The 12,346-nt window shown below is 39.3% G+C and overlaps 1 protein-coding gene across 1 annotated transcript in view; it reads right to left on the reverse strand.

The window, feature by feature from the left end:
• LOC112046942 (uncharacterized) overlaps positions 1-12,346 on the reverse strand; it is a 72,366-nt gene that overhangs the window by 30,320 nt on the left and 29,700 nt on the right. The window contains exons 20-27 of the mRNA XM_052890040.1: positions 11,949-12,074; positions 10,075-10,169; positions 6,425-9,429; positions 5,262-5,344; positions 3,886-3,984; positions 2,799-2,858; positions 1,756-1,893; positions 872-967 (exon numbers count right to left, since the gene is read on the reverse strand). Coding sequence (XP_052746000.1) covers positions 872-967; positions 1,756-1,893; positions 2,799-2,858; positions 3,886-3,984; positions 5,262-5,344; positions 6,425-9,429; positions 10,075-10,169; positions 11,949-12,074 — 3,702 coding nt within the window. The remainder of the gene's footprint in view (positions 1-871; positions 968-1,755; positions 1,894-2,798; positions 2,859-3,885; positions 3,985-5,261; positions 5,345-6,424; positions 9,430-10,074; positions 10,170-11,948; positions 12,075-12,346) is intronic.

Raw genomic sequence — 12,346 nt, forward strand, 5'->3', positions numbered from 1 at the left:
AGATACTAGCGGACTCGGTCAAGCTTCGCTTTGACTTATGCCTACCCCTACCCTACCACTACCCTACCTTACCCTACCCCTACCCTACTCCTACCCTACTCCTACCCTACCTCTACCCAACTCCTATCCTACCCTACCCCTTTTCTTTGCTATAAACCTCACGGAACCCAAGATCTTTCCAACGAATGCAAAACCGTGGAAATCGGTTCGTCCGTTCTGGAGTTATAGCGTCAGGAAGGAAAACCTGACTTATTTTTATATAGTAGATTGAAATTTTATAATCTCATTTATTTTGCAAATATCCAAACATTCTTTGCTTTTTATGTATAAATTTGTTAACATTGACCTTATTTACCCGAATGTATCTATTTATTTTTTATTTATTTATTTATTTATTTGTAACGCCAACAATGACAGCAGAAAACATTATATATAAGTGAGTTACAAAATTCTTGAACTACTGCAGCCATCTTTTACAGGCATTCACAACACTGCAGAGTCCGGTTAAAAACTTAAAGTAAAAGATTAACCTACAATCTAAAATAGTTTACCAAAAATTTACAATAATAAAAAAATAATAAAAAAATATATAAAAAAAATAAAAAAATAAAAATAAATAAATAAATAAATATAAAAATATCATAATAATTAATATATCCTAACCTAATCATCATCCCCATTGCTTACTATCAAGTTAATTTTCCGTGAGTTGCTTCATGTTGATGAGACGCTCAATGTTCTTGATTCAGTAGCTAACTGGGTTACCCGGTAACATTATATCGTTACAACGCTCAGAAATTTTCATTATTGAGTTAAACTCTGGTCTAGGAAAACAAAAATATCCCAATGTATAGACAAAATGAGGGCAAACCTGCAATCGTATCTGTTCCATGGCGTTGGGGTTGACCTTCCCCTCCGCCTTCACCACCGGGGGGGTGGTCTGCACTGGGACGGACCGCTGTACAGCCTGGGAAAAGAAACAAGAAATTTCATTACTAATACTGAAAACTACAGTTGTTTTATTTTTATTCTTACAAGTGAGCCCTTGATGTGACCTCCCTCTGCCTCCGATTCCGGAGGGTGTGGGTTCGAATCCGGTCCGCGGCATGCACCTCCAACTTTTCAGTTATGTGCATTTTAAGAAATTAAATATCACGTGTCTCAAACGGTGAAGGAAAACATCGTGAAGAAACCTGCATACCAGAGAAGTATCTTAATTCTCTGCGTGTGTGAAGTCTGCCAATCCGCATTGGGCCAGCGTGGTGGACTATTGGCCTAACCCCTCTCATTCTGAGAGGAGACTCGAGCTCAGCAGTAAGCCGAATACGGGTTGATAACAACAACTGAATCAAAAGATTTATGTCGATATTATTAGGTGACGAGTCTCTTAGACCCATCAGGTACCCCAAGGGTTATGGTGCTGCATCTATACTAAATACTAATATTATAAAGCTGAAGAGTTTGTTTATTTTTTCTTTGTTTGTTTGTTTGATTGAACGCGCTAATCTCAGGAACTACTGGTCCGATTTAAAAAATTCATTCTGTGTTAGATAGTCCATTTATTGAGGAAGGCTATAGGCTATATTTTATCCCCGTATTCCTACGGGAACGGGAACCACGCGGGTAAAACCGCGCTGCGTCAGCTAGTTAGAAAATATATATGTCCTTATCTGTTATTTCAATACGCATTGGGCCAACGAATATGGGTTGTTATCGCGTGAGCCGAATATAGGCGTCCTCTTTTGGGTAATTTACCTTGGGTTTGATTTCCGGTTTCTCGGTGACGACCATCCTGGCCATCTTCTCCGCCAGCTGCTTCTGTTGATTCTCCATGGCCTGCCGCTTCTGCTGCGCTTGCGTCGTCAGGTTCGGTGGGAGGGTCTTCGGCAGCGCCTGTTTTTATATAATATTTCTTTATTTACTAGCTGATCCGGCAAACATTTTGACTTATTAAAAATATTTTTGATATAACATGAAAAAATTGGTAGGTGGAGTGAGATCAAGCGAGTCGCAGACATTAGCTGGATGCAGGCGGCTCAGTATCGTAATGTTTGGTAGTCCCTACAAAAGGCCTATGTCCTGCAGTGGACGTCCATCGGCTGATATGACGATGATGAAAAAATTTTTTTTGGGGTGGACCAAAATATAATTAAGGGTATAAAAATCTTTTCTTATTTTCATACCCTTAAGGGTGGAAGGCTGGAAGGCGACCCGAGTGGAGAAGGAGAGTATTCGCTAGCTGTAAAATAGCTCTTTAATCCTGCTACTAGCAGTTGCCAGTCCGTAATTTCACTCGTGGCTGCCTTACTGCCTTACGCTAGTTAATCCTGGTATACATCTGATAGTGTCAGCGCTATACTTGATCAGTATTGTAGTTAGAGGGTAGAACTGTATTGGTAAGTTAACCGGCGTTCCGCTAACAATCGATAGTGTTACTTTGTGTATCTGCCATATTTGACACGTGAATCTTAGAACCTGCTCTGAGGCTACGGTTTCTCCGTTATCAGAAGTGGGATTTAGTCTGCTCCGCTAAGAGATAATTGAAATCGCATGTAAAACAATTTAAAAAAAATACCCCAAAAAAATTCTAAATATCTTCAATATACAGAAATGGACCTGTTACTGTGATTGTCCGTGTGGGCTCACCGCACGCGTGCATGTTTGCTTGCTTGCGTGAGCGTGTATATGAGTGTGTACATGCGTGCGTGCGTTCGTGTTTGCGTGAATGCATGCGTGCGGGCGTGTTTGCTTGTGTGCGTGCGTGCGTGTTTGTGTACTTTAATATATAATATACTTACTGGCGGCACGGGAGCTTGCGGCTGAGGGGTCGAACGCTCCACCGGGGATTCCGCCTCGCCCTGCGAATTGTTTTATTTTGTGTTTTTTTTTAGGTACTCGTCTCTAGTTACTAGTAACTCTCTGGTTTTAATTATTATTATATAAATAGTACAACATACAGACGGACAGACAAAAATTTCTAAATTTTTGGTTTTTATGGTTTATGTCAAACAAATCAAATCTTTTTCAAAAATTATTCAATTTTCTTCTTTTCAAACTCTATTTCTACTTCCTAATTACAATATTCAGAACCAAAATCAGGTAAAATCACAGGGCATACCATATAATCTTAATATATAAATGCGAAAGGTTCATCACGAAATCTCGAAACCGCTTAACGTATAAAGATGAAATTCACCAGGCAGGTTCATAGTTAGTAGGTGTCCTCTAAGAACAGATTTTGCTATATAGCTGGATTAAGGAGGTCTATGGGCGGACGAAGTCGCGGGCGTTGACTAGTAAACCATTGTGACGGGTAGTAGCGACAGTGATTGTACCATCATTTTGTGGTAGAGGAAACACCTCGAGCAGGTCCCAGGACTTGTGACCTTGTGCAGGTTTAAGGGATCCCTTTAGAATGCATCAACACTCACCTTCCCTGCCACACAAAACATTATCAATAACTAGCGGACGCTCGCGACTTCATCCGCGTGGAATTCAGTTTTTCACAAACCCCGCGGGAACCATGAATTTTTCCGGGATAAAAAGTAGCCTATGAAACCTATTTCCATTCCAAATTTCAGTCATATAACTTCAGTAGTAGCGGCGTTAAAGAGTAACAAACATCCAAAGAAACATACATCCATACAAACTTTCGCGTTTATAATATTACAACACAAAACATTATTGCACAAAAACACTAACGCGACTGGCAGCGTGACGGTGTCTACGCTGTCTAACAAACAACTGAGCTCAAGTCATCAAATACCCTCTTATTTATACCAATATATCATACCTCCCCTTTACATTAACATAAATAATGAATGTATGAATACCACCTACAATCGAGGATTTTGTAACACCATATTAGAATAAAGCAATACTCACATTGGTCGCTTTGCACTTCTGTTTCTTCTTGTTCAGTATTGAACGTAACCTTTCTCTCGTCTCGTTGAAGTTTCGCGGCACTGGAGTCGTTAGTGGTGGCTGAAATATACAGATGACAGTTTTTTAATTGTTTAGAATAGGGTAATTGACTCAAATTCAATCAATTTTAATATAAAATCAAATTATATTAAATCAAATTTAATATATATAATAATAGATTCGTATAGTATATGGAATAAGACAAAATAACATCCCGACAATCAAAGGAGGATGGCGAAAGTGGGAGTCATACTCTGAAGTGTCGTACACTCATACATTTGTATTAATTAAAACTATTATTTTATAAGATACTTGTAAAAAAAAATATTGAGATTTTACAGAACGGAATCAACATTACCTCTATACTTAGCCTAATAAAATTGTTCTACTTGTTGCCTACAACCAAAACGCCTTGTCGTATCTATCAAGCAATCACGCAGTTGTCAGCGGCGGTGTCTTTCACATTTATTGTAGATAGGATACCTACTATTTTTAAGGTATATCTTTTTTCTCCCTGCTTTTCAAGACTGCTTACCATTTGATTTTTTCTTAGTTTAATCACGATAAACAACTTTTAAAAGGTTTCCATTATGTATGCTACTTCTATCTGCTGCTTACCATTTGCTTTTTTCTTAGTTTAATCACGATAAACAACTTTTAAAAGGTTTCCATTATGTACGCTACTTCTATCTGCTAGTCCCAAAATACATGTAATCTCGCCATTCTCCTTTGTTTTTTATGTATTGAACATAGTTAGTATTGAATCATTTATACGAACGTCTCATAAAAATCTATGTATTCTAAACCTAGTCATCATCTCAATTCAAAAGTGAAGTCTTATTATTTTGATTTTATGATGATGATTATTTGGAAATCAATATTAGTATATTTATTGGAGTTTACTCCTTAAGAATCGATTTTTTATATATAAGGCGCCCGGTATGGGAAAAATCCGAGGGGTAAAACCAACTGAACTAACGAAAAAGTGTCACGTTTTTGGTGCGCACCTTTAGTGCGCAACTTTCTAAGATTCACTTAAGATTGGAGTTCACTCCTTAAGAATAGATTTTTCATATATAGCCTCCGTTATGAAAAAAATATGGGCAGTAAAATTCGATGAACGCATAGCGTTACCTTTTTTGTGCGCAACCTATTCTGCGCACCTTTCACCGTGCGCTGCCGCCAACAGCGTTCACATGCCTAGCGCGTCCGCACGCACGTGCACGCTGTTGGTGGGCGCGCACGCAGCGCTCCATCCGTGCGTCGGAGCTGGCACACACTTTTTTTCTAAATTCACAATTTGAATCTTCAAAGTCTACAATATAAGATATGCTTACGGCATGTCCAAAAACGGTGCAATAGCAGCAATTGCAGGGTTGGTCCGTGGCGCCTTCCCCGGAACACACTCCACCGTGGGCCACTGGAATATTATTAAATCTATTCAAATAAAGTAGTAGGGCTTATAATTACAACATTACAACATACATATCAGATTTTTTGTGGCATATTGTATTGTTTTTAATGGTTAATATGTGTATTGTTGGCGTGCTTTAAATAAATAAATAAATAAACATTAGTCCGGGGAAGCACTACAAGCAACATTGCTGTGAAGCAACATTGTACAAGCAGCATTCATGTCCGAAGGAAAAACCAGAAGTGAACTTTTGCAAACCGTTAAGATGATAAAAGTTGTATATCTAGGGCATCAGACAAATTAGATAGGGACCTGAATCGCTAGACCCCTGTATTACTCTTGTCAAAGTATAAGATCAATGATCTAACACATTCAGAAAAACTGTTTCTATAGAATTGATGTTTATTGTTGTTAACATAGTTGTTGGTTAAAGAACCTCGTTAAAAGTGTTGGTCTGTGCAGTGGATTGGTGTAAAAAAGGTTACCAACTTCTAGTTTACTAAAAGATGTAGTTATGTTTCATTTGTAATTTATTAATATCAAATTTGTAATAAAAACAATATTTAAATATAATCAAAATATTCTTTGTAACATGACTAATAATGTGTTGGTTACAGTTGTAATAGTGTGTGTAATAATTACATGTGTATATGACAAATCAAATTGATAGTTGTGTGCAATGTATGAACACATAATATATTTATTTGTATTCAATATTTTCGATGTGTGTTTACTTCGTCCGCCTTAAAAATATTACACAGAATTTTGTTGGTGAAATTGGGTGTCATGCATCATCATCATTTAGCCAATGGACATCCACTGCAGGACATAGGCCTTTTCTATGGACTTTCAAACATCACGATCCTGAGCCGCCTTCATAAAGCGAATCCCTGCAACTCCCTTGATGTCGTCAGTCCACCTGGTGGCGGGTCCAACACTGCGCTTTGTAGTGCGGGGTCGCCATTCCAGCACCTTGGACCCCCAACGTTTCTTCAAACTATGTGCCCCACCCATTTCCACTTCAGCTTCGCAACTCGTTAATGCATCTCCATGGTTAATTACTCTATGGTTACAAAACAAACTCACCCTTACAAACGTGCTGTTGGTGGCTGGCGTTCTCACACGGCTTCGGCGCTGGCTTCGGCTTAGGCGGCACCTTCTTCACCTCCTTCTTCTTCTCTTCTAGACCGTTCTTAGATTTATCATCGTAACACTGCTTCACTATATCACCAAGACACACAGAGGACACGTCGGAGTCCTTGCACGAGTCACACACACAATCGTTCGTCCATTTGCAATTTGTTTTGGGCGTATCACACACATCACTTTCCGATTTTGTCTGTCCGTTCCTCGTCATGTTCCGGAAAGCTACCGCGTTCAACGTCTGCTTGGCATTCCGTAACGCTTGCGCCGAATATTTGGCTAGTAGTTCCGGATTTTGAGATCCGATTACAGACAACGGTGTCTTGTCTTTGTTCTCCGGATCTTGTTCCGTTTCGTCCAATTTGAGTTTCAGAGTCTCTTCTATGTCTTCGTCTAGCAATTTGGCGTCTATGCTCGAGCAAATTGATATGACATGCTTTTTATAAGTCTCGGGGACTTGGAGACCTTGGGTTATATAGGATTTTATTGTATAAAAACTATCAAGTAAAGTCTTTTCACCTTTCGATGTTAGTATTGCTTCGCATTTCGCTAAAAGCGCGTCGTTTTTCGCCTTTTTCTCATCTTTCTCATTGTTTTGTGGTGTCTCTTCAGGAGTTTCCTTTTTCGGTTTCGGTGGTTCCTGGTTTGTCTTTTTAACTATCCTAACGTTGGCTTTGCCGATTATCTTACTTAAACCCTTAGCTGCTAATATTTCCGCTTCGCTCGCCGCTTGCGGTTGTACCACTTTGGGCGCGGGCGCCGCTTTAATGAATGCCTCTTTTAACTTATCCTCTAGTTGTTCCAAACGGTACAAAATTACTAACCACTCGTCGCCTGTCAACCCTTTTTTGGGCAACGTTTCAATATATTGCCTATTCATCTCTCTCAGACGATTCATAAAGTGCTCTCTCCTTCTCTCATCTGTATAAGTGGAAAAGTCTGGAACGTTGTCTATTTTTCTAACTTCTAGACCAGTCAACTCTTGGATGACGTTCGTGGCTACTTCAGGCTCCAACAGTATCCAACCAGCGAGTTGCGTGGATTCCGTACACCGTCGTATTACGTCCATATATTTAAATTTGAGACTTTTGACTGCCGCTTTTTTATCATCCGACAAATTCGACAGTTTCATTATGAGTAAATCTAAAGTGTTGCCAGCAAAAGTACTGAGTAACTTTGTTATTTGTTTTAACGTTTCTTTAGAAGCAGGGCAACCCTCGCTGTCGGAATCCCTACAGTCGCTATTCTTTCGCAATTCGTCAATCTTTTCTATTATTTTATCACTTTCATTAGTACACTGTTTGGAGGCTAAGTCTTGTATGTACGAGTAGAATTTATCTAACATGGTTTCTATTTCGTTATCTAACAATTCGATGGGTATACCTTTGAATTTGCTCGCTACGTAATATTTCCACGAATTGAATCTAGACTGAACCAGCTCCCTCAACTCTTCCATACTGAGTACATCTTTAACAGAATTATCGAAGAGCGTTGAATACACTTCGGTGTTTATATTATTGCGCGGCAGAGAAAACAGCTCTTTCTCCTCTTCCAAACACTTCGCTAACTCTGGACTTTTATTCTGTTTAACGTATTCGAAAACTTTATTAATAACTACTTGAGCGGATATAGAAAATAGTAAGTCTTTCAAGTCCTCCTTGTTGTTCTTGTTTTTCATTAGATTCTGCAATTCCTTTTCATCCCTCAATAGCTCTGATATATCCTTACCATCGAATTCAAAGTCGAAACTAGTTAAATCTATACTATCATTACTCTTAATCCTACGGTTAATTTTACGCTTGGCAGTGTTTTTAGTTACTTTAACGCTATCACGCTTAGAAAGTTTCAGTTCGCGGATCTGTTTCAATGTCTCCGGAGTCAATTGAGCTTCGTTATTCACATCGGGCAAACTGTTCATTATAGACGCGAATTCTGGCAATTCGAAACTAGCGTTTGCGAATTCGGATAGTTTGGAAGCGATCTCAGGCATGTTCGCTAATGTTTGAGGCATGTTTTCAACTAAATCCGAAAGCTTGTTTATCGCTAAGTTCATATCTATTGGATCGTCGGAGTCCATTTTCTCTAGCATCTCAGCGGAACTCTTGTCTAAATTCATCATGACCTCTATTATTTGCTCTAAAGATGGCGGTTCGTCGGCTTCGTCTTTCTGTTTATCGTCTTTACCTACACTGTTGTAAGAATTGATTATGTTCTGACACTCTTCCATTGCCTGTTTGATTTTTAGCCCAAACGTTACATATTTATAAACATCGCCGTCCTTTTCTTCACTATCTTCTTTGTCTATCTCACTCGTTTCTTTACTATTAATATTATTTAAAGGTGCATTATTATCACTGGCTTGCGGTTGGAATTCTATCACTTTTTCCTCTTTATTGAAAATTTTGTTGACAGTTAAAATTCTACGAGTGTTCTGATTGTAAACTGGCATCGGTTCGGAGGTTGTTGGCGACATTTCTTGTAAAGGCGGACTGACCGATTCGGGATATTTTGATACGGGTTCTTCATATTCCTTGACGTCTTCCTTCAAATTATCGGGACTGTTTAGAGCAAAATTCGCAAACTTGGCAAGACATTCGCGCATTTCCTTACATATATCACCTGTATCTTTCTCACCGACTATAGTTTCTGTATCGCTTATATTATCTTCCTTTTCTAACGGGAACGCTTCTGGTGGTTCTGCTTCAGATTTAACACTAGGTTCGTCGTCTATTTCTTTGTATGGTGATTTGATGTTAATATTGTTTGGTATGGGCGCTTTATGTCTAAGCATTTGGAGGATTTTGTACGGTTTGCTAATAGTTTGGGACATGTTCACGGGTTTCAGTTTCCTTTTGGGCGCGGTGGATATTTTAGTGTTTTTGGGGCTCGCGGTACGACGTTTGCGTCTCGGTAGATCTTCTATTAGTGTTACGTTACTCTCTGGAAGACTGTAAACAAGTTTTACACTTTATACAACGGTAAAGATAAATCTATTTCATGATGAAGGTTTAAAATACGCGTCCGTCTGCAGCATACGTTTGAGTTTGAGCATAAGTCGATTTGTAGTAGCGGAATCGAAGAGGGGATTTTTGTATTTAGCAGATGAACATAAAGGAGTATTGAACATTGTCCTCCACCAAGTATGAGCCATTAATATTAATGGGTACGTAGGGTAACCAAAAAAAAAACTAACTTCAGAAATCCTCAAACCTCCTTCAAATATCTCCAGCACGTCAGATTAAGATAAGGTGAGTTGATAGCTAAAAGGTGTGCATTTCGAAAATCTGACGATTTGAGCGTAACGTAATGGAATGGGAGGGTTTTGAAGTTACAAAATAAAACCCTTATATTTCTGTTATCGAGCCACGACCGCGGTTAATTTTCAACTTATTCTGAATGAACTAATCGCTCATGTTTTCTGATGACTTCAGTAAGCCGAAGTAATAAAAATTGTCTTTAAAATCTGTAGTATTTTCTCCATCGCTGAAAGCGAATAAAGTATATTACCATTTTATTTATTTTTTCTTACTATACTTAATTACAATGGGGTGGGAGTAGATTATGATAGGGGTAGGCAAAATAAAAAACAATACCTCTCCCTCTCTTGCCTCAGCTGATCCTCCAGCCACATCCTGAGTCGATGGTAGTACAACTGCTGGTCTCTCATATGCATCACTTTGCGACGAACCTGATGACAAATTTTCGAGAACTTATTAAGAAAAAGCCGTGATAATCCAGTGGATATGACTTCTGTCTCCGCTTCCGGTAGGCTTAGGTCAAATTTTCGAGAACTTATTAAGAAAAAGCCGTGATAATCCAGTGGATATGACTTCTGTCTCCGATTCCGGTAGGCTTAGGTCAAATTTTCGAGAACTTATTAAGAAAAAGCCGTGATAATCCAGTGGATATGACTTCTGTCTCCGATTCCATTAGGCGTAGGTATGCACCTCCAACTTTTCAGTGATGTGCATTTTAAGAAATTAAATATCACACGTCTCAAACAGTCAAGGAAAATCTTTGTGAGGATAATTGCATGCCAGAGTATTTTTTAAATTCTCTATGTGTGTGTAAAGACTTGCAATCCGCATTGGGCCAGCGTGGTAGTCAATTAGTTAGGCCAAGAGTCTTCTCTTAGTGAGCCGAATATGGGTTGATAACATTGACCTCTTATAATAAAAGGACACTCAATCATGTAGAAAATTTCACTTAAAAACTGGCCAATTTTGCTTTGACAGTTTTAAAATTATTGGTAAAGAAATTTTTTTTTTTTTATTCTTTACAAGTTAGCCCTTGACTACAATCTCACCTGATGGTAAGTGATGATGCAGTCTAAGATGAAAGCGGGCTAACTTGTTAGGAGGAGGATGAAAATCTACACCCCTTTTCGGTTTCTACACGACATCGTACCGGTACGCTAAATCGCTTGGCGGTACGTCTTTGTCGGTAGGGTGGTAACAAGCCACGGCCGAAGCCTCCCACCAGCCATGCCTGGACCAATTACGAAAATCTCAATCGACCCAGCCGGGGATCGAACCCAGGACCTCCGGTTTGTAAATCCACCGCGCATTCCACTGCGCCACGGAGGCCGACAAAAGCTTACCTTTAAATATATTCCAATATTCAATAAAACCCCAAATTCAGAGCAAATTCAACCTTAAGGATTGGGTTTAAGGTTGAATTTGCAAATACGACTACTTGAATTGAGTGCCAAGAAGTTGTTTTTGGCACTCATTGAGTGGGGACGTTTTTTGGTCGCTGATTGTGCATACACATTTTAATGTATGGTTGATAATGAATGAATTAAAAAAAAACATTATCACAATAACGAAAAACCTTCCTTTTTACGCGAAACTATAAAAACAAATATCATAATATCTATATAAAATTCTAATTAAATACTTTATGGTGCTGTAGGCAAGGACAAAAATATTTTCTTACATACAGACAAAGAATGATCTACCAAAACTATGTCACAGCAGGGTTTTTGTTTTTATTATGATATTTTTATAAGTGGGTAAAGTTTCTGTTTGTTGCAGATGGCTTATTGGTTGCTTGCGTAACAGTACTAACCTATGAAGTGAAGTCAAAGCGAAGCTTGACCGCTGTTACACTATTATGACGTAATGGGTAGCAGCGACAGTGATTGTACCATTATTTTGTGGTAGAGGAAACATCTTGAGCAGGTGCCCGGACTTGTAGCCTTGTGTGTAGGTTTAAGGAATCCATTTAGAATGCATCAACCTCTCCCCTGTCCGACATGTCCTCTATGCCCACACTAAACAATGCATGATCACTAATTACAACACATATTGCACAGAATTGCTAACGCGACTGGCAGCGTGACGGTGTCCATGCTGCCTAACAAACAACTGAGTTGAAATCATCAAATACCCTATATTTACACCAACACTAGCTCCACTTCCCAAAAACATAAATAATCAATATTAATACTTGTAGCACTATATACCTCTTTGAATCGCTGCAGATGGTACTCGGGGCACAGCGGTCGGCAGGGGGTGTGCGCGGGCGCGGGCGGCGGGGAGCCGGGCGGGGGGGGCGCGGGCGCTCTGCCCCCCACTAACTGCGTGCACACCTGCGGACACGGGGATAATAGGAGTTTCTTTTTTTTTTTCAAATGAGCCCTTGACTACAACCTCACCTGGTAATAAGTTTTTTTTTTTTATTCTTTACAAGTGAGCCCTTGACTACAATCTCACCTGATGGTAAGTTTTGATGCAATCTAAGATGGAAGCGGGCTAACTTGTTAGGAGGAGGATGAAAATCAGCACCCCTTTTCGGTTTCTACACGACATCGTACCGGAGCGCTAAATCACTTGGCGGTATGTCTTTGATGGTAGGGTGGTG

Source organism: Bicyclus anynana, chromosome 27, assembly GCF_947172395.1.
Source record: "Bicyclus anynana chromosome 27, ilBicAnyn1.1, whole genome shotgun sequence".
Lineage (NCBI taxonomy): Eukaryota > Metazoa > Arthropoda > Insecta > Lepidoptera > Nymphalidae > Bicyclus > Bicyclus anynana.